Genomic DNA, 22683 nt, shown 5'->3' on the forward strand with positions numbered 1-22683 from the left:
AAAATGAATGTTGAATCACCTGGATTGTACTAAACAAGACCATTCTAGGTGGCCTAACATTTACCCTGACTGGGACAGAGGAATATATTGCTGTATTAAAAACCTAAAGTAGACTGTAGTATTACCTTGCTGAGTTTTAATATTATGCAATTAATGCTCAGATTCTGGAATGAATCAAAAATTTCTGATGTTACATAAAGCACCTTTGTGTTTCCATATCAATAAATTACCACAGAATGACCTAAAATCTGCTATCATTGTAGACGACATCTCAGATCAGATGTGCTACTTACAATTGGACTATTGTCTTCCAGCTATACATCTCTCTCAAAAAAAAACAAAAAAAAAAAACAGAATGCAAGATGCAGACATTACCAAAAACAATGTTAACTCTATTTCCTATATCCTTCCTTATAACAGAGATATTACTGCAAAAATCATGCCACTTACAAAGAAACTATGTTAAAGTTCATAACAATCCTTCCAAAAAATATACCTTTAGATAAAATTAAAAAATGCTGGGGAATAAAGCTTACTACAAAGAGTGAAAATAAATATTAAATAGATTTTGCTCTATCAGTCTACATTCAAAATTGCAAATCAAGCTTCTCTCTCTCAAATCAAGTTGTTTTGGTAATGTCTATACCTTATGCCCTATAACTCTACACTCTGGAGTTACAATGGTTCCTTATCATTTAACAGACCTTTTCAGTTTAGTAACAGACTGAACAAGATTATACTACAAGCAAACTAAGGTGGTAACCTTTTTTTCCCCCAACACCAGCCTGCCACCTTATCTTCATTAATTTGAAAACATCATAAAGTATTACTTTACAGTAACAAGTTTAGTATATTATTTAAATTTGAAAAATAAATGAATAATTAATTAAGGAGGTAATTCATTTAAAAATTATGATGTCTGACAGCAGTTTATCAGCACTGTCCTCAACATACACACTTTAAACTAAATATTTTCATACTATAAATCTCAATCTGGCCTTATGGCCTGTGACTTTCCTAGTATAATTATGTTTCCTTTATTTTCATTTTCCATGTTAGAACTGCTTATGTGGAGAAGTCCAATGCACTGTTAACAAAAGAAAATTATATGTAACAATACATTACTAAAAAGTACAAGATCATGTTTGGCTGCATATCCTTCTTGCTGCAGAAAGACATTTCATCAACACTTTTATCTTACTAAACATATGTAGTGAAAGGGAATAAAAGTATAGAACCAAAAGAAGACCAGCACTTGCAGTGCATGCCCAACCCCATAGTTATTTACTTTAGTCTGCCTGTCACTAGTTGAGAGTGCTAGTTCAGCAACATGAGGCAGGAAAACATCAAGAAAGATGATGGGCTTCATATCAGCAAAAGGCATTGGAAAATTCAGTTTCTTCTCTGTTTCCCATGCAACAAATTTTTTCATCATATCTTCTGCACAAGTAGCTGCAAAAAATAAAGTAATGAGTGAATGTTAACAGGCTGCTAAATGAGTAAACAGATCAATAAAATGTTTTAGTAACATATAGTATGCTCCCATTTTAGCTTGTAAGAAATTCAAAATAATTGTAATTTGCCTTAACAAACACCCGTTTTTAACAATCTTGCCATTAATACCATATGAGGTCAGTTGTAAGAGTTCAACCATGCCCGAATTACTGAAATATTCTTTTCCAGTAAGACGGTCTCAGAACAACAGAGCCTATGCTGACCAATGTACGTACAAGGCTACAACAAACCATGAATACCAGAGACAGAACCAGAATTAAACTGCTGTGAAGTAAAAATATTACCTGCTGAACAACTCTATAGTGTAAAATTAATATTTAAGTCTAATTAGTATTATAATCTAAGCGTATTTCTGACGAAAGATATCCTTTATATCATTCCCTTGAAGCAAAGTACAAATATAAATAATAATATATATATTGCTACTATAATATCTTGGAATCATTCTCCTGGAAAAATGGATCTAAAACCACCTGAATTAAAAGATCTCAATGAAAGAGTCCACAACTGGCATAATTTTCAGTGAAATTATTACACATTGTAGAAGCCATAATGGATGGGCAAGCATCACGTATGGGATGAGAAGCCAGGATGGTCAGCTAATGGATGGACTGAGGGAGACTGGTTCTCAAGGATGGTTCATCCCCCAGAGTGAAAGATGGCAATGCTATACTGGTATCGTCCCAGTTTGGACTCCCACAGAGTTCCATGGGACATGTAGTTCAGAAGGGAAACCTTGTTGGGGACCCCAGGTGCAAACAGAGGGAAGTGCCTTCATCATACTGTGTCGCAACATTAGAAGTATTCTTGGGTCCAGCATAAAAGGAGCTATATTGCCTCAATGAAGTGAGTCAGAGTCGGGAAGAAGAGGACAACACTTAGTGTAGAGGTGGAGTTACTGGCTTATATAATGTGGACTGACCTAAAAGTCTGTCAAGGTATTGTTATGCAAATAAATATCTTTGTTTTAAATTGGAACTGTGTCAGTTAAAGTTGTGTCTGGTGCCCCTTTAAATTCACAATATGAAATGTATAACAGAAACAGAGGAGGTAGGGGGAACTGCTATTACATGCAATTTTCTTTTCCTTACATTTGAACAGATTTCATTTAAAAAAAGATAGTCAAAATATTTTTTAATTGAACAAAATCACTCCATATTTTCAATATTCTAAAGTATTTGTAGTCATGTCTACTTTGCATTATTAGATCAGTACAGTTCATAGTCATTTGGTTTTTAAACTAGGTCTGTAGAACTTTGGTAAAGAAACGGCTAATAAGATGAATGAGGGAAAAATGAAATATCAAAATATTTTTAAAATATTTAAACACTTATTAAAGTTAGTTGTTCAGTATTCACCTGTGATCAAACTTCTATTTAGCTTCCCGCCTAAATGTCCAAGCAGACGTACAACTCTCCGTCTTACCAATGCAGCAGGCGAATCATCACTCTACAGTAAATAAACATTGGAGACAAGTCAGGACAATAAAATCATATAATTTATTTATGTAGACTCCACCTGGCAAATTCTACTACCTGATAATATAATGTGGATACATTTTAGGAGCCACTTTGAATAATAAATACTTTACCAAAGAACTGAGATTCCCTTTATAAAATTTATACATTATACACAAAAACCTGATGACAAACCATCACAAAATTATTTCAAATACCAATATGGGACAGAATATTTAAAAAGACAGTACCTTCTAAAAATGAACATACCATGGAAAGTTGCTTTGTCTTCTTTAAAAGTCGCATTAAAACTGTTCTGTAATTTTTTTCCGAAGATTGAGGAAGGCTTGAAACTTGCCAGTTAAGTTGTTCTTCATCTGAAAATACAAAATAAATTACAAACACCCATTTCACTACTGTATTTGATTAGTACACACATTTTCACTTATTATTTCTAACAACTACAACTTGAGGCGAAAAAGCAAACGTTGCACAGTATTTAACGTAATTTAGTTCAATAATAGTCTGCTCTTCCAATATATTTTATTTACCATGTCTCAGACTACAAACTTTTTAATACATTATTAGGTAAAATGTGAGCATTGGAGAGTAGAAAAAAACCTACATACCACTAAGTGCTGTGGCTTTCAAGTAACCATCCAAGCAGGGAAGCACATTGTTATAATAGGGTTGAATATCATGCTTTGGTATAAATTCTGACCAATTTTCAAGTGCCTCTAAGCCAGCATTAGCCAGTGGGGGATGACTTAGACCAAGTATGAATGCTGTCTAGAGAAGGAGAAAAAACAGTATGATAAGGAATCAAGTCATCAATAGAATTTAACCAAATGAACACTCAGATGTAATTCTTCTAGGCTATTGTCCACAAACCTTCATTTAACTGATGTAAACACACACAATTATTTACATGTTGCATACTATGTATACATGTGCATATGTGTATATACTGTATACACATATATGTGTATGCGTGTGTCTGTTGTATTATTATCACTGTTCAAAGGAGACAATCAAGTAAGAACTTCACTGTACGAGCTATACACACACATACAAATAAACTTGAAATTTAACCTAATATATTTAAAATAAATACATGATGTATTAAAAATGTAAAGTTAACACTGGCACAATACTAAATATATTAAAATGACTGCTACCCTTCAGAAGACCTCTTTTTAAATTTAAAACATGTATACTTAAATCAAAACACTTTTGTTCATCTTGGACGAATAATAGCCATTAAAGTTTACAGGAAAACAAACCTGAAGGCTAGGAATATAAGGTCTGATATCTAAAGTCACAATGTTGGGAGGAAGGGAAAGAACAAAAAACAGGCAAGAAGCAAGCAGTTCATCTTTGTACTGTTTCATTCTGGAGCAAACCTGTAACAGGGGGAAAACAAAAAAAAGTACAAACACAAAACAATTACTAATTTTGTAAAAATTGTTTGTTAAACTGTCTTTTTAAGCCAAGAATTTTTAGAAAAACGCATACATACGATCTTTCATAACATAAAGCTAAAATACAGTGACAACCCGAACTAAAGAAATAAGATGAAAGTTTCCACCTAACACCTCAGATTACCATCTCCCATATACAGTATATAAATATGTAACTGCATGAAAAGATATGGTGAAAAAGGGGTTAGCACTACTGGACTAATCAATTTATGTCTTATGCCATATTCTCCCTCTACATCCTAAAGAAACGCAGGTTGGAATTAATTGGTGCCTGCCAACTGACACCATATTAAAGTGTGTGTATGTGCATGAGTGTACCCTATAAATGGATGGCCTTTCCCATCTAATGTTGGCTCCTGTCTTGCTACCACTGATGCAGGTACAGGCTTTGGTATCTAGTAAAACTAAGCTGGATAGATATAATATGGATGGTTTTCAAAGCCCTGTAAAACCATTATTAGAATGTACAGTAATCACAATTACAGTTTTAAGAAAAATATAAATTTATCATTTGCAAACTGCATAATTGCCTGTTGTACTATATACTGCCATGGGGTGCCTGCAGAGGTGAAACTAGAAAAAGAATGAGAAAAGTCTCTAGTGATATGTATTCAAGGGTTACATGGCTAAAGAAATAAGGGGGAGGTGTATTACCAGAACAATAGGAGAATCACAGAAACTATGCTAGTTACTAGTTCTTGGTAAAAGACGACACATGGTGTTTACCTACAGACATAAAGAAAAATAAACTTATTGGGTCAAGTACTCTGGATTAAAGCATTAACAACACTTAAAATGAAAATGAGAGATTGAAGCAGATGTGGGATAAATTACTTTGTAGTAACCAAGTCACTGCATCTATCACTATTAATTTGAGACTCTAAACTGCATTACTGTTTAACGACTTCTGGACGTACAATACAAAGTGTTTTTTTTTTTAATCAAAATGTAAAGAAGGGTACTTAAAATATTTCTTACAGAATGTGCTGTAGACTTAAAATTTACTTAAATAAAGGTTTATAGTACATTATTCTTGCTTTAGAAAGCTCACAGAATGTTAACTTTAGTAATACTTATTGAATTTCTTGCTGATGTTAATTCCCAGTGCAATCTAGATCTACTTAACTACAATGCTTTAGAAACATAACTTTTGCATTTTTAGTTTTGAATTGGCACTTATAGTCACAAATTATGCAATAATTAAAAACACTGGCTTAAAGCTGTAAAAATATCTCTTTACTGATTAAATTTTATTGGACAAATTTCAAACCAGCCCTTTCAACTGCTTGTGGAGCAAGTTAAACAGTTTTATAAAAAAGAAACAATAACATCCATCCATCCATTTTCCAACTCATTATACAGTATCCTAACTACAGGGTCACGGGGGTCTGCTGGAGCCAATCCCAGCCAGCACAGGGCGCAAGGCAGGAAACAAACCCCGGGCAGGGCGCCAGTAACATTTAATCATATTTTAATTCCAGAAAAAGACCATTAAATGCAGCAGAAAAGGTGCCTGAACCATATGTGGGGTGTGGGAGGAAATCACCAGAAATACCAAATAATTATACACTGTACCAGTAACTATATGCATTATTATCGTATATAACATTAGTTTTGTACTCACCTCCTTTCCAAATTTTACAAAGAGTGCAAAGCAGGCATAAACATTCTGATTATCTGGGACAGGTTTCATGGTTTTGGGGCCCACTCCCTATGATACAAATAAATAAAAGAAATAACTTTCTGCCGAAGACATTTGTTTATCACATTCTTAAAAAAATACAATGAAAAAGGCAGCTAAACAATGTACTGTTTTTTTTTTTTTTTTTTAATATTTTTATTTTATTAATTTTCATTGTAATCATTCCATACAAACAGATCAATTTATGACCCAACAAATTTGAAGACAAATCAAACCCCACCCCTGAGAAGGAGAGCTTAGCTAAAGGAAAATTGCTTTAAGCTTTTTAATAAGGCAACATTAGACAAAAGAAGGGGAGAAGTAAATATCTATATAAATAAGAGATGGAGAAGGGAGTTAAATGCAATAATAGTTAATTCTCTTATTCTAAAATAATATTGATTAAATCCTGCCAAGTTTTGAAAAAATTTTGTACAGATCCTCTAACTGAAAATTTGATTTTTTCCAATTTCAAATAATATAAAACATCAGTTTCCCACTGACTTATAAGAGGAGAATTAGGATTCTTCCAATTTAACAAAATAAGTCTGCGTGCCAAGAGTGTAGTGAATGCAATCACCGTTTGTTTGTCCTTCTCCAATTCAAGTCCATCTGGAAGGACACCAAACACAGCTGTTAGTAGGTTAGGAGGGATTGTGATACTAAGGCTGTCTGAGAGGCACTTAAAAATTTTTGTCCAAAATGATGTTAGTTTGGTGCAGGCCCAGAACATGTGACCCAGTGAGGCAGGAGCTTGGTTGCAGCGCTCGCAGGTTGGATCCTGGCCTGGAAACATTTTGGACAGTTTTAAGCGAGACAGATGAGCTCGATATATAATTTTTAGTTGAATAATTCTATGCTTTGCGCATATAGAACTCGAGTGAATTCTCTGCTTTGCTACCTTCCACTCCTTTTCTGATATATTGATTAAGAGATCTTCTTCCCAATGTCCTCTTGGATCTTTGAAAGGTAGGGACTCTAATAAGATTTTATATATTGCGGAAATAGTGTTTGTTTCCTCGGAATTGAGCAGTATTTTTTCCAGCATTGTGGAGGGTGCAAGGTGGGGGAAATCGGGCAATTTCTGTTTAACAAAATTTCTAATTTGAAGATAGTAAAAGAAATGTGTAGCTGGGAGGTTAAATTTTGAACGTAATTGTTCAAAAGATGTAAATATGTTGTCTATATAAAGATCTCTGAGCATTTTAATCCCAAAACTTTTCCAGGTATTAAAAACTGGATATACTTGCGAAGGTTGAAAGAGGTGGTTCCCTTGCAGAGGTGCCACTGATAAAAGATTTTCCATCTTAAAATGCTTCCTAATTTGGTTCCATATTCTGAGTGAGTAAAGCACAATTGGGTTATTAGTATATTTGCGATAACTTTCATTTATTGGAGAGCAGAGCAGGGAATATAAAGAAGTACTACAGGATTTTACTTCTATTGCAGACCAAGCCTGTGTATGTGCATTTATTTGTGTCCAGGTTTTTATGGCTTGTATGTTTGCTGCCCAGTAATAAAACTGAAAATTAGGTAAAGCCATGCCACCTTCTGCCTGAGGTCTTTGTAGGGTCGCTCTTCGGATACGTGGGTGTTTTGAGTTCCAAATGAATGAGGTTATTATTGAATCTAACTGTTTAAAAAACGATTTATTGATATATATTGAAATGTTTTGAAATAAAAAGAGAAGTTTAGGAAGGATATTCATCTTAACGATGTTAATTCTTCCGGCTAGAGTGAGATGAAGGGTTGACCATCTATGCAAGTCTTGCTTAATTTTTTCCATACAGACGCCAAAATTTTGTTGATAAAGAGCTTTATGTTTACTTGTGATATTTACCCCTAGGTATTTAAACTGATCTGCTATGGTAAAAGGTAGGGTGTTTAATTTATTATTATATGCTTGTGAGTTCACTGGAAAGAGTATACTTTTATTCAGATTAATTCTAAGACCAGATATCTTTTGAAATTCTGTTAGTGCTGTTAAAACAGCAGGGACAGTGTTTTCTGGGTCCGATATATATAAGACCATATCATCTGCATATAAAGAAATTTTCTGTTCCAGTCCTTCTCTGACAATCCCCTTATCTGATGAGAATTTCGGCAGTGAACCGCCAGTGGTTCAATAGCGATTGCAAACAACAGTGGCGACAAGGGACATCCTTGTCTGGTACCACGTTCTAGTTTAAAGTAGTCTGAGCAAATTTTATTAATACAAACTGAAGCTTCTGGACTGGTATACGGTAGTTTAATCCAAGCACAAATATTCGGGCCAAACCCAAATTTCTCCAATGCAGTGAAAAGGTAATTCCATTCGATCATGTCAAATGCCTTTTCTGCGTCTAATGATAGTAATATCTCTGGGGTGTTTGATTTTGCTGGTGAATATATAACATTAAACAAGCGTCGGAGATTTGAAGATAGATGTCGGCCTTTAATAAATCCAGTTTGATCTTGTGATATTACCGAGGGCAGCACTTTCTCCATCCTTCTAGCTAGGATTTTTGAGAGTATCTTAACATCATTATTCAGGAGTGAAATTGGTCTATATGATGCACATTGTAACAAGTCCTTATTTTGTTTAGGAAAGACGGTGATTAATGCTTGTCGAAATGTTTGAGGTAGTATTTGGTGGTCTTTAGCTTCTGTAAATGTTACCAATAAGAGTGGAGCTAGCTGAGTGGAGAATTTCTTATAAAACTCTACGGGGTAACCATCAGGGCCTGATGATTTCCCGCTTTGTAGTGACTTTATAGCGTCTAGTAATTCTGTTAGCGTTAGAGGTTTATCTAGTTCCTCAGCACTTAAAGCATCTATTTGTGGTATTTGTGAATTATCCAGAAATGCATTAGATTGCGTGTTGTCTTCTTTGGGCTCAGTGGAATATAAAGACTTATAGTAATCTCTAAATGTGTGCATTATTTTATTATGGTCGATGATTTCTTCTCCATTCTTGTTGGTGATTACTGGTATTGCATTGTGAACTTCTTGTTTATGAATTTGTTGAGCTAAAAGCTTATTAGCTTTTTCTCCGTGTTCATAGTAATGCTGTCTAGACTTATAAATAAGTTGTTCAGTTTCTTTAGTTGTTAAGATGTTAAGTTCTGTATGCAGGGCCTGCCTTTTCCTGTGAAGAGCTTCACTTGGACGCCTGGCTTGTTCTTCATCTATTCTAGTAATTTCATTTCTTAGCTCTGACACTTTCTTGGTTTCTAATTTATTTCTATGGGAAAGATATGAAATAATCTGGCCTCTTAGGAAGGCCTTTAGAGTTTCCCAGAGTGTTCCTGCAGAAACCTCTGTAGACGTGTTTGTCTCTAGGAAGAAGCTGATTTGTTTGGATATAAATTCTGTGCAGTTCTCGTCTGCCAATAAAAGAGGGTTAAGACGCCATCTGCGAGGTGAGTACGAGGGGCTTATTGATTTTAGCTCCAAGACTAGAGGGGCATGGTCAGAGATAACAATTGTGTCATATTTGCATGATTTAATTGTAGGCAGGAAATTATTATCTATAAAAAAATAATCAATTCTTGAGTAGCTATAATGCACTGGTGAGTAGAACAAATATGTTCTTGAGTTTGGGTTAAGAAACCTCCAGGGGTCTGATAAGTTGTGATCATTTAAAAACTGTGTAATTATCTTTGCAAAGCAGGCATAAACATTCTGATTATCTGGGACAGGTTTCATGGTTTTGGGGCCCACTCCCTATGATACAAATAAATAAAAGAAATAACTTTCTGCCGAAGACATTGGTTTATCACATTCTTAAAAAAATACAATGAAAAAGGCAGCTAAACAATGTACTGTTTTACTAGGTATCATTTTATTAAGATACATATACTTGAAATCTAATTCCACTGATGCTTCTATCTTTGTAAAGTTCAAGATTAAGTCTGTGAGGTTATTCTGAATATGCACTATGTACATTCATGAAAGAATCGTGGGAGATTTCTTGGTACAAGTGTGTGTCTACAAACCAGAACAGATGCACCTTGCAAATTCCGATTTTTTAACAGTAGATTTTAGAATAGTTGTGTCAAACTCAATTCCCGCAGGCCAGATTCAGCCCTTTCACCTTTTTTTAAACGCATTCAGCTTCAGCAGTATTCAAAACATGTTACATACAGCCCACAATGACCATTACTTTTTACAATACGCACCATGAAAGTGCACTTCATTTATAAATTCTACTGGTATATAATTTACATTTACACCTGGCATTAAAAGGTTTCTCCAGTGTCCACGTTTATTTCCTGTAAACACAGTATAATGCAGCACAGCTACTAACCTGTACTTGGAAACTGCCTCCTCATAATGACCTAACAAGAAAAAAGTGACAAGAAGGCAACATTCCACACTTCCATAAAGAACTTTAATGTTTTAACATGATGCCAAAAATGTGATAGTCTCATGAAGGAGATACTAGCTTGACTGCATACAGGCCACTTTTGCCTTGGACTTAATTGTTGTATGTGGTTAAAAAAAAAGTATTGCATTTTCACTCATGGTAAACATGATTGTAATCTGTTTCTGTCCAACTCCAACTTTGGCCTGTGTGCTCCATCACCAGCATATGTACACCCTTTTTTTTTTTTTTTAATGTGTTTAAGTGCCATTTGATCATAACACATGAAATAATGGTGATGTCAAAGGATGTTCTTTGCTTTAGCAAAAGCTTCTTGCCTTTGTCTGGACTGCTGGTCTCACTCAACTTTATTTGCTGACCATGGCATCCTTTAAGGTTGGCCCTCTGAATCCCAGAGTGCAATGTATTAGGCCTCACAGAGGCACTCTTTACAGAGAACATCCTTCTTTCTTTGTTTATTTTCTTCAAGTGCAAGCTCATAAGTTATATTTTTGTTTTAGTACTGTTTCTCTTTTAACCTGTTTGTTCTTTATCTTATCTCCCACTCTTGTTTCAACATTGGGTTAATGTAAATTTTGGATACATACATAGATTTTTCTGTTTCTTCCTTTATTTTGTAAGCACAGTGGACTGCCATTACAAGGGGTTTTAGAAGGATCATTTATGTACCTGTTATAAATCCACAAAATATGAGAAATCAAAATACTCCATGGCTGGATTTGGATTTGTGCTGGATTTGTGAATCACTGAACTGGTCAGCATACACTTTACAATCTTAGAATTTCTTGAATTGCATATTGTTTTATACTACAATAATAATTATTATCACTCTAACTTAGTATTAATGTATTTTATGGAATTAATGAAAATTATAGAAATTAATACAACACTCTGTCACATTATTTACTTTTTAAAACTGGTATTGCTTGTAAAATGGAAGTATCATCAATCAATTAATGTATAAATGTAACATAAAATATTATCGATTCTAAAATACCAAGTCAAATTTGCATTCATGTACTTAATATCTGTAACAAACTGCTAGCTTCCTTTGGCATCATATATTAAAAATGAGAGGGTTGGCATTTACAGCTTTGTCTAGGGCAGTAAAAACGCGAGAGCCAGCCCTGGCACTGATGACATTTTTCAGTCAATGTTGATTTCAGTCTAATGGCTGTTAGCATCCTGTTGCACTGTCCAAGAAAACAAAAGCTGATAAAAAGAGAGAAGACAGTGTCAACAGATACCTAAGCAGAATATACGACTGTGATGACCAATATACCCATATGTGTCTTGTTTGTAAAGAAAATGTGGTGGGAGGTGTTTATTAATATATTCTGGCCCATGTCAGATACATAAAAACGTCATGTATGGCCCACCCTTGTTTTTGGAGGAATTTCAAAAGTGGATCTCAGGCAGTGTAACTGCCTGCCATGAAAATGCATGAACATATGAATTAATGAGTTTGGCCTTTACAGATGCTACCAGTGCAAACAAAACATTCACTCATTAACAAATAAATAATTAAAGATCATTCTTTATATCTGCCTGCATCATGAACAGCAGCTGCAAGACGATATGACCTTTTTATACTCATACTGTATATTAAATGGGTGCACAATGCATATTTCACAATGATTGCCAATTGTAATTTGAATGTTTCAAAATGATTATGAAACCAACTTTAAGGATGTAGAGTAAAGAGTCAACTACAAAATTGTGTTGTGTGTGAATGATCAAAATTATTTTGTACAGCAAACTTTTTTCAAGTGTGAACTCATTAGGACAGACTAAAACAGCACCATAGCACTCTGGTGTTCCAATATGATAGAAAACCGACTGATACAGAGAGGTTCTGTTAGTGCTTTGTATCAAAACAGAATGCATTTGCATTTACCACTCCCCCCCTCAACCATGTGAAATATTCTACAAACATTAAGAATGCAACTCCACAAGGAATTCTCTTTTGTGAAAATTAATGTAATGGGAAATACATAAACAATCAATAACAATTATGACAAATAAGACATTAATAGTGAAATATAATTTAGAAACTATGTGCACAGTCATAAAACATGTACAGTAATCCCTCACTTATCGCGGGAGATAGGTTCCAAGGCCGACCGCGATAACTGAATTTCCGCGAAGTAGGGACACCATATTTATTTAATTATTGAACGTGTATTTGGACGTTTTTAAACCCTCCCTGTATTGTTTACAACCCACCCTTTACTCTATTAATAACAGGGACAACTGCTAAGCAATATGAAATTGGTAGATAAGTTTACACTTACTGTATAGCGAAGTACACGTAGCTATATATGACGTGATAATGGTGATGAATATGCTGCGCAGTAAAAACATTGTGATCGGCAGTTGCTGCTGCTGCTTCTTTTTCACACACAGCACAGTGTAAAGTAAACCGCTTTTATTAAAAGAATCAAAACAGTTGTCCAAAGTGCAGTAGAGCATTCAGTAAATCTTTAAATAAATAATCCTTAAAACAGTTGTGAAGTGGAGGTTTAAAATACACAAGAATAACAATCCTTTAACACGAGGTTAAAATGTCAACAGAAAGCAGTCTTTAAAAACAGCGTCAGCGTCTGACCTGCTTCTCCCATGCGGGCTCTGCAACAGGCGAGACGCTCTTAATGCAGCTGACCTTCTCTACACTGTCCTGCTACAGCTGTTTGGCTCGCCTCACCGGTCATCCACCTTCCGGTCACTCTTGCCCTTCAGATTATTCTGCAAGAGCGACCACTGCTGCTACTCCTCGGGTGTTGGCCACACACCCAAGCTACCTGTACAGCTGCACACGAGCTCTCTCTGTCTCTGTCTCTGTCTCTCTCTCTGTCTCTCTCTCTCTCACCTCCGTTTCATCTTTCCTTTTCCTCTTTTACTTCTCCTCTCCCCTTAACCGGCTCGTGCTTCTCTATATATGCGGGGAGGACATGGCAGCTGCAGCCCATTAGCCACAGGAACAATCATGGATGTGGGCAGTTTCCCACCTGTGCACTTAGGTGAGAAACGCCCACACTGCAGATCGCCCTGCGGCTCGCTACAGCTACCACGCCCCCTCGCTAAGCCGCGAGCGCGGCGATTATTTATTTAAAGCAAAACGGCCTTTGCTGGAAGAGCTGTGGACCCATAACACCACAGAGATACTGTGGGATCTAGGCATCAGTCAAAGCACCAATCACAGGCCCGATTAGAAAGCGGGAAGCTGTGATTTGTCGTCTCCCTCCCATGTAACAATCACAGCCTGTGTTACAACGCACTTAGTCACCGAACTTGTTTTGTTGTTCTTAGACTAGGAAATACTACTACATGTACTATGTTTAAAAAACCGCGAAGTCGTGAATCCACGAAAAGTGAACCGCGAAGTAGCGAGGGATTACTGTACTGTGATTTTTTTTTTTTTAAAGGAAGATTCATGATGATTGGAAATGTGCTCATTTCAGTATACAAAGGAAAAAGATGATCCACTAGAATGTGGATTGAGCAACAAAGTATTTTTAGCTTTATTTTAATTTAACAGTTAAGTTAATTTGATAGTCAAAAATACATGTCTATACCACATGAGAATTTTCAAATACAGTCACTTTACTGCACAGGAAAGTTTTCCATAAAATACAGAAGACAGACTGCATTGACTTTATTCAAAGCATTTTGTCATCTGAACTTCGATCAAGAACTTGCATAAATGTCTTTAGGCTTGAAAAGGGAAGATCAGCAGTACTCCAAAAACCATCACGATAGCAAATTAAGCAAATTAAACTCTGAGTACAGCACCCTCAATTTACATTCATTTTAACTATATAGCCTAAAATTTAATTTGTCAATTCAATTATATTATATTATATTAATTATAATCTTAGGCCAACGCAAAGCGCAAAGTCAGTTTCAGAATTTGCTTCCTGTAGATCAGTTTTGCCTATCTTGTATTTATGTTCCTATTACCTACATGTAGCCCTTGTTTATAAAGAACTGCACTGCCGCAGGCCTGTTTGAAGTGACTTTGCTATGCCTTCAGTTTTGGCATCTTCAGCGAAATTCTCAACTATGTGATTCATTTCCATTAATTCTTATAATACAATTTGCAAAGTGAAAGCTTGGAGCACTTACTACAAGCTGACTACAATGTATATTTGCATACCAAAACACATCATTCTGTAAGCACAACAAAATCATGACAACAAAGTTCCATAAACATGGGAATTGAAACTAGCCAGCTAAAAACAGAGGACTGCAAATCAAGAACTCCACCTTTCCTAAATAAAATACTAAAATCAATGTTGTTTACAAAATATAAACAGTAACTGAAACAGATACGAAATGGGGATATTCATATATAAATGTAGCAAAAGAAATTACTTACAATTTATCATGAACTGCTGCAGTACCTTTTCATAGTTTGAATGTTATCATTTCTCTTTTCCCCCCTTAAATTTATTTCAGACCTTACAAACAGAAGAAAGACCTATCTGTTCAAGGTCTCACGTTTTATGTCCCATGACAGAATGGAGGAAAGGGCACAGACTGCGGCTGAATTCACCACACTTGTAAAGCATTTTGTACCATGACAGTTTTGTCAGGCAGCACATTATTGGCTGTCACAAAAAGAGACAAGCCTGCAATAGTTTGTACAAGTAAAACTGTGCTGGAAAGTTGTCACAGAGTCATGTAGCTTGTCATGCCAGTCAATTTCTACTTATATAATCAGATTACCTCAGGTTATTAGATCAGCAACTGCAGTTGGTAAGTCTGACATTCCATCCAACTAAAGACTGTGTAATGTGCCATTGCCTTAAACAATTGTAAACTACAACACCACAACTAAAAGCTAAAATAAAGATAAAACAAAGTTTTATCAGTTGCCAATTACTGCAATGCCTTCTTTATAACTGGTAATTCACAATTTTTAATAAAAGTAAAAATAAAATCACAGTATATAAATATTATGACTAATAATAAAGAGAAGAAATATTTGAAAAATATATACCTGGAAATACTTTATTTTCTTTGCAATCTTCATGCAAACAGACAGCAATTTGTAAAAACCACTGACCAAGGGAAACCTAGTTGATTGAAGAATGAGCTCATATCCCAAAACATACACCCATTGAGCAAAGTAGTCATTGTGTTTTTGCAGAAGCAATTCACTGGAAGATAATAAAAATTATAAAGATAAAAAGAACACTACATACAAGAGAAAGAAGTCTAGAATTTCACAGCAAAACTACAGCAGTATAGTATAGTGCAACTTTAAACATATACTTTGTTCAATATAATATCACCAATGATGGGCCCACTATGAGGTTTTCATGGCATTTTGTTGAATATTATACTGAACACTATATAGTACTGTACAAAATTCTTAGGCACCATGGATTGTTTATATACATTTTGTATTATACTGTACATTTATTTTGTATTCTGCCTTAGTGTGTGAGTAAAAAAAAAAAAAAAGAAAATGTCAAATTTCCCAACATTCATTTTCCAAAAAATGCATTGCTACAAAAAATATTTAGCATTTTATTAAAAAAGAAGCATATTAAGTAAGCCAGTACTTATTCATTCAAATACATCCTAGCAATCATATATCCTGTAGCTGCTCTGTCTTTTCCTGCTCTGGATTACAAAAGGTAAGAAGATGGATAGATGGAATTTTATACACACACCCAACCCACACACCCCCACACACACAGGCTCAAGAAAGTATTCAAACCTCTTCACTTTCTTCACACATCTCAAAGAAAATGAAAGCAAACAGGATATTCCCGCTTGAACAGAGGCAGTGGTGCCGTAAGAATTATGTTTCTGGACTTCTCTAGTGCCTTCAACACCATCCAACCTCTGCTCCTTAGGGACAAGCTGACAGAGATGGGAGTAGATTCCTACCTGGTGACATGGATTGTGGACTATCTTACAGACAGACCTCAGCATGTGTGTCTCAGGAACTACAGGTCTGACATTGTGGTCAGCAACACAGGAGCGCCTCAGGGGACTGTACTTTCTCTGGTCCTGTTCAGCCTATATACATTGGACAACAACTCAGAGTCCTGCCATGTGCAAACATTCGCTGACGACACTGCTATCATGGGCTGCATCAGGAGTTAGCAGGAGGAGGAGTATAGGAACCTAATCAAGGACTTTGCTAAATGGTGCAACTCAAACCACCTACACCTGAACACCAGCAAAACCAAGGAGCTGGTGGTGGATTTTAGGAGACCAAGGCCCCTCCTGGGCCCCGTGATCATCAGAGGTGACTGTGTGCAGAGGGTGCAGACCTATAAATACCTGGGAGTGCAGCTGGATGATAAATTGGACTGGACTGCCAATACTGATGCTCTGTGCAACAGAGGACAGAGCCGACTACACTTCCTTAGAAGGCTGGTGTCCTTCAACATCTGCAATAAGATGCTGCAGATGTTCTATCAGATGGTTGTGGCGAGAGACCTCTTCTACGCAGTGGTGTGCTGGGGAGGCAGCATAAAGAAAAAGGACGTCTCACGCCTGGACAAACTGGTGAGGAAGGCAGGCTCTATTGTAGGCATGGAGCTGGACAGTTTGATATCTGTGGCAGAGCGACGGGCGCTGAGCAGGCTCCTGTCATCCACTGAATCCACTGCATCCACTGAACAGTATCATCTCCAGATAGAGGAGCAGCTTCAGCGACAGACTGCTGTCAATGTCCACCTCAACTGATAGACTGAGGAGATCGTTCCTCCCCCATAATATGCGACTCTTCAATTCCACCCCTTCAGGGGGTTCTGTAAATGTTAACATTATACAAAGTTATTGTCTGTTTTACCTGCATTTTTATCACTCTTTAATTTAATATTGTTTCTTTATCAGTATGCTGCTGCTGGAGTATGTGAATTTCCCCTTGGGATTAATAAAGTATCTATCTATCTATAGTGGAGTGGTGTCTCTGAGGCTAAGGATCTGTGCTGGTATCCCGAAGGTTGCTGGTTCGAATCCCTGTCACTGCCAAAAGAGATCCTACTCTGCTGGGCCCTTGAGCAAGGCCCTTAACCTGTAATTGCTCCAGGGGCGCTGTACAATGGCTGACCCTGCGCTCTGACCCCAAGGGGTATGCGAAAACTACCAAATTCCTAATACAAGAAATTGTATAAGGCGAAATAAAAGAATAAAGAATAATAATGATAAATATACACCAGACCTCAATCTGGAGTAGCACAGCAAAGAGTATGAATACTTATATAAAGAACATATTTCAGGTTTTGATTTTTAATAAATTTGCAGACCTTTCTAAAACCTTGTTTTCACTTTGTCATTATGGGTTTAAGTGCAGATTGCCGAGTGAAAATAGCACATTTATCCAGTTAAAACTAAACCTACAGTACAATAAAGTGTGCTGAAAGTGAAGGGGTCTGAATACCTTCTGAATTCACTATATATAAAGACAATATAATACCTAAAATAAATCACCATAAATGGGTGTGCTTGAATGTTTCAATTTGAACAGATTTACATGTAGGTGTAGTTTTAGACTGCATTATTTACTATAACATTAACTTTTTTTCTCCAGCTTAGAAGCATTGCATGCCTTGGATGAACTGTCCAGGAATCAATAACACAGTACATGTAATAACTAAACAGCAAAATCAACTTTTGCAAAGGAAACATTTAAAAAAGGTCAATCACAGGATACAGACTACCTTAACTTTTCTTGCAGAAAATTAATTCATCAGTAATTGTCCAAAAGCAAGTATCGGGAATGAGTCATCAAATTCAGCATTTAAATTAAAGCTGAAAAAAATCAATGGCATTATTTAGGCATGCCCTAGCCAGAGGTGTTGGCATGTACGTTAGTGTTGCTTTAAGTTTTACTTTTTTTAAATTGCATGACTGCAGTGTTAACTGTACAACTAATACTGGTTATAATTTAATTCCATTGTCTGTTTGAAGATATCACACAACTCTTTGGAAAAGAGACAAATTAAAACACGAGCAAAAGCTGAAGAGATACGCAAAACAATACAGATCAACTCCAGCAACTGACACTAAACTACAATTTGGAAACTTCACCATTTTTGGCATTGATATCAGAAAGATTTGAGATTTGATTTTGGGATAGAGAAGTCTATTTTCCCCAAATATATGTCAATCTGTACTTTGACATTTCCTCCTCTCCATTATACTCTATCCATTAGAAAACTCTTAGTATTATTTTGTTTATGAACACTATATGTGCTATCTTGAATACTGGCAATTATTGTAGCACTCTAAATTGACCTTTCATATGTATATCCATCAACCACAATTAAGTAACAGCAGCCTTGTTGTTCAAGATCTTAAATTATTTAGATTACAGTATTTGGAAAACAATTCTGCAAGAAATGTCAGGTTTCATTTTCAAGTTACTTTTCATGCTTAATCGTCCCTTATAATTTTAAAATGAACCATATTTTAGCAATTATTTAGCATAATTAAATATTCAAAAAGTATTTTGAAACATTTACATACTGGACAACATATATGACAAGAGACATTTGGTATTGTTTTAAGTATTGCAAATAAACCACTTAACTGATCACAGTGACTGTATAAATCACATGGGCAGCACAGCTGCTTTACCAGAAATCCACCATCCTGTAATAGATTCTCATGTGTAGTTTTCACATTCTCTGTGTAGCTGCACATGTATGCTCTGGTTTTCATCCCAGAGATGTGTGCTGTGTTAACGAGCAATTCTAAGTTTGCATACATAACTGTTACAAATCTGTGCCCTATCCAGGATTGTCTCCTGCATTTCACTCGAAGCTTCCAGGATAAACTCACAGCCCACATGACCCTGATCTAGATTAAGCAGGTTGGAGAATATCATGCTGTTTTATAACAATTGTTTATACAAATCTGAGGTTGTAACTTTCTTTCCAAAATTACCTGCAAAAATCCACCAGATTGATAAAGGCGGTAAAGTCTTTGGGCTTGCTTGGAAATAAATTTGCAGAGGGATCAGATGATGGGATTGATAAGTTATTTTCAGTAGAAAAATTGCCAACCTTGTGGAAGAGGAAAGCAAAGTGAGAATATTTCAGTTAAATACAGACAATTTGAATAGAAAAGTATGAAAGTATATATCAAATCACAAGGATCTAACAAACATCTAATTATGCCTACCCAGTAAAAAGATTGGATTTGCTGCAGCGCTCTCTTTAAATAATATAAACAGAATGTCATGGCCTAAAATAACAAAATATAGTCACTTCCAAACATAGCTGACTAGAATCATGTCTGAATGCTAGTGGGAAAACAAAATCTATAATATGGTACAAATTACTTAAGGTTATTAGACAGATCCAGCAAAACTGTCCCATAAGTGTGTCTGGTTTAATTGTGGCTTAAAACAGGAATCATCAATCATCAATAGCAGCCCACAGTTTTTGTGACATTTTGCATAAAATTACAGTTAAGTGATTTTGCTGCTTCTTCCTATGTTTAGATAAGCTTCAAAGAACGGTTGTTTCTCTGACATTTCATCTACAAATTCATACTACTGTTCTCAGATGTTTCTTGTCTGGGGCAACGGCCATGGGACTAGGTTAGCATATGTATATTTGGTCTATGTACACATATTTTGACTATAATGGAATGTTCAGTGGGATGCATCTTTCATTTGGGAATTGGCTACTATACAGACAAACACCACTGACAACATAAGGTGTTTTGCACATTTTTTTGTAATTAAGTCCCCAAGGCTGAGCTGACCATTATCAGAGAGACCAGCCTAACATCACACGCACCAGAACCCCAGGTGGGGAACATGGTATAAAGTACAGATCGCCACAGATTAAGCAGTAACATGTTCATCCATCTGGATGTTAGCTATGCCATCCATGTACCAGCCTCATTTTTGAGCAAAGGTAAGCACACTGATGATGTACTTTCTCCTTTGCATAAATAAAAATTACTTATCAGTTACAACAGATTTACTGAAGATATCTTACTGAAGACATCTTACTGAAGACATCATATGTTATTTAACCAGTGTGAAGCTTTTTAAATATAATACAAGGAAGCATTTTTGATAGACTTTGCCATTATTCAGTTGTTTTGCTGCTATTATTCATGTTTGATATAAATACACAGACGCGCACACACAACCAGTCAAATGTTTTAGAAAACCTAAGTTTTTCCCGTTTTTCTTCAAATTTAATTAGTTGAAATGCAATGAATGAGCTAAATGGTGAAAAGTTAAGCAGTAAACTACCAGCGGTTTAAATTTAAAGTTTAGGTTAGCAAAAACTGAAAAAAGGAAGTATCAGAATATTACAAATGGGCGATCTTCAGGAAACAGCAAACAGGTTACAACCTACAGAAGTTCTACAACAATTAAAGTAAATTAAGCCTTGAAAGTTGATTACTTAGAAACACTCTGCCTGTCTTAAAAAATGTACTGTATGTGAAAAAATAGGGTGCGCTTCACTTCACTTTTCTTTTTTTTTTTTTTTCTTTTTTTTTTTTACTGATAACAAATTAAAACTTAAATTTGTTTTAACTATAAGTAAAAAAGCATACTAGACAGTCAATAAAGTTTCAGTTCTTTATTGCTTACCATTTCTTCTTCAACATTCGGTGTATGTACTGACAAATCTAATTTCTCAATGATCTTCAAAAGAGATTTCATCAGCTCATCATAAAGAAGACGGTTCAGAGAACGTAGAGGTGAGCTAAGAGCTTCACCATCTACGAATCCAGATTCCTGCACAGAATAAAAAAATAAAAAAAAAAATCTGAATCAGAATTCACTTTATTGGCCAGGTACACTAATGTGTACTAGGAATTTGTCTTGACAGTATTGGTGCAACATACAAGTACAAAACAGAATACAAAAAATAAAATGATAAAATACAATGCAGCATACAAGGGCAATACAAAAAGATAAAGAGATAGTAGGATTAAAATGTCCAGGCAATTCAGTGTGCAGGTATACTTTTATACATTGATACCAAGTAGGAGCTCAGACTTTTGTAAGAATAACTGCACGTGGGAAAAAAAAACTGCACAAAGTGAGTGATGTAAGTGATGCCCTTGCTGAAACGGATCAGTAATGACCTCTGTGGCCCGCTACCTTGCCCTGGACTCATATAGCACTTTAATGTGTGGTACGTTACAGACTATGATTCTTTCACAGGCTTTGATGATGCACTGCTAATTGGCCTTAGCCTGAACAGAGGCAGCACAAAACCACACAGTTATAGAGAAGGTCAGAATGGACTCGATGATGGCTGTGTAGAACTGGACCACTTTTTATTGTGTGAGATTGAATTTCCTCAGCTAATGCAAACAGAACATTCTCTGATGGGCTTTCTTAATAAGGGAAGTGATGTTATTGTCCCACTTAAGGTTTTGTGACAGCACAGTGCCCAGAAACATAAATGATTCTGTCATCCCAACAGCTGAACCATTTGTAGCAAGTGATAGGTGAGCAGGTGTCTGTTTCCTGAAATCTATGATAATTTCCTGAGTTTTTTTAATATTAAGGTCCAAATTATTATGGCTACACCACAATGTCAGATTTTCCACCTCTTGTATGTATATGGACTCATCATTGTTTGAAATAAGGCCAATTAGTGTGATGTCATCTACAAATTGAAGACATTTGATAGATGAATCACCAGAGTTACAGGCATTTGTATTAATTGAAAAAGTGGTGGAGAACAGGACACATCCCCACCAGTACTCAGGGTAATGGGTCAGATATGTGTGTGCCCAACCACACAAACAGTTTTCCAACTGTAAGAAAGTCTGAGATTCAATGTAAGGTTGAACTGGACAGGTTCAACTGGATGAGTTACTTATCTAGAAGCTTTGGGATGACTGTATTGAAAGTGGGGCTGAAGTCCAAAAACAAGGTCCTCACATATGCCCTTGACCTATCAAATAGGTCAAAGGAAGTCTTTTGTACCATTCTTGAGGAAATTCAGAATACGGCGTTTAAAAGTCTTAATTACCACTGAGGTTGAAGCTACTGGTCTGTAGTCATTTAGGCCTGTCACCTTTGATTTTTTTGGTACTGAGCAGCAGGAACAGTGCACAGATGCAGAGCTCAGTTGAAAATGCCTGTAAATACTGTAGACAACTGGTCTGCACAGTGCATGAGTGTGGAAGGGGAAATAAGATGCGGGCCTGCAGCTTTTTTAATATTTTGTG

The 22683-nt window shown here is 35.9% G+C and overlaps 1 protein-coding gene across 1 annotated transcript in view; it reads right to left on the reverse strand.

Moving 5' to 3' along the window:
• The window catches only part of prkdc (protein kinase, DNA-activated, catalytic subunit), a 280348-nt gene that overhangs the window by 198916 nt on the left and 58749 nt on the right, over positions 1-22683 (reverse strand). The window contains exons 16-24 of the mRNA XM_051928733.1: positions 21086-21232; positions 19414-19532; positions 15503-15662; positions 6078-6164; positions 4256-4375; positions 3602-3761; positions 3243-3349; positions 2874-2964; positions 1289-1452 (exon numbers count right to left, since the gene is read on the reverse strand). Coding sequence (XP_051784693.1) covers positions 1289-1452; positions 2874-2964; positions 3243-3349; positions 3602-3761; positions 4256-4375; positions 6078-6164; positions 15503-15662; positions 19414-19532; positions 21086-21232 — 1155 coding nt within the window. The remainder of the gene's footprint in view (positions 1-1288; positions 1453-2873; positions 2965-3242; positions 3350-3601; positions 3762-4255; positions 4376-6077; positions 6165-15502; positions 15663-19413; positions 19533-21085; positions 21233-22683) is intronic.

This window comes from Erpetoichthys calabaricus, chromosome 6, assembly GCF_900747795.2.
Source record: "Erpetoichthys calabaricus chromosome 6, fErpCal1.3, whole genome shotgun sequence".
NCBI classification, from domain to species: domain Eukaryota; kingdom Metazoa; phylum Chordata; class Cladistia; order Polypteriformes; family Polypteridae; genus Erpetoichthys; species Erpetoichthys calabaricus.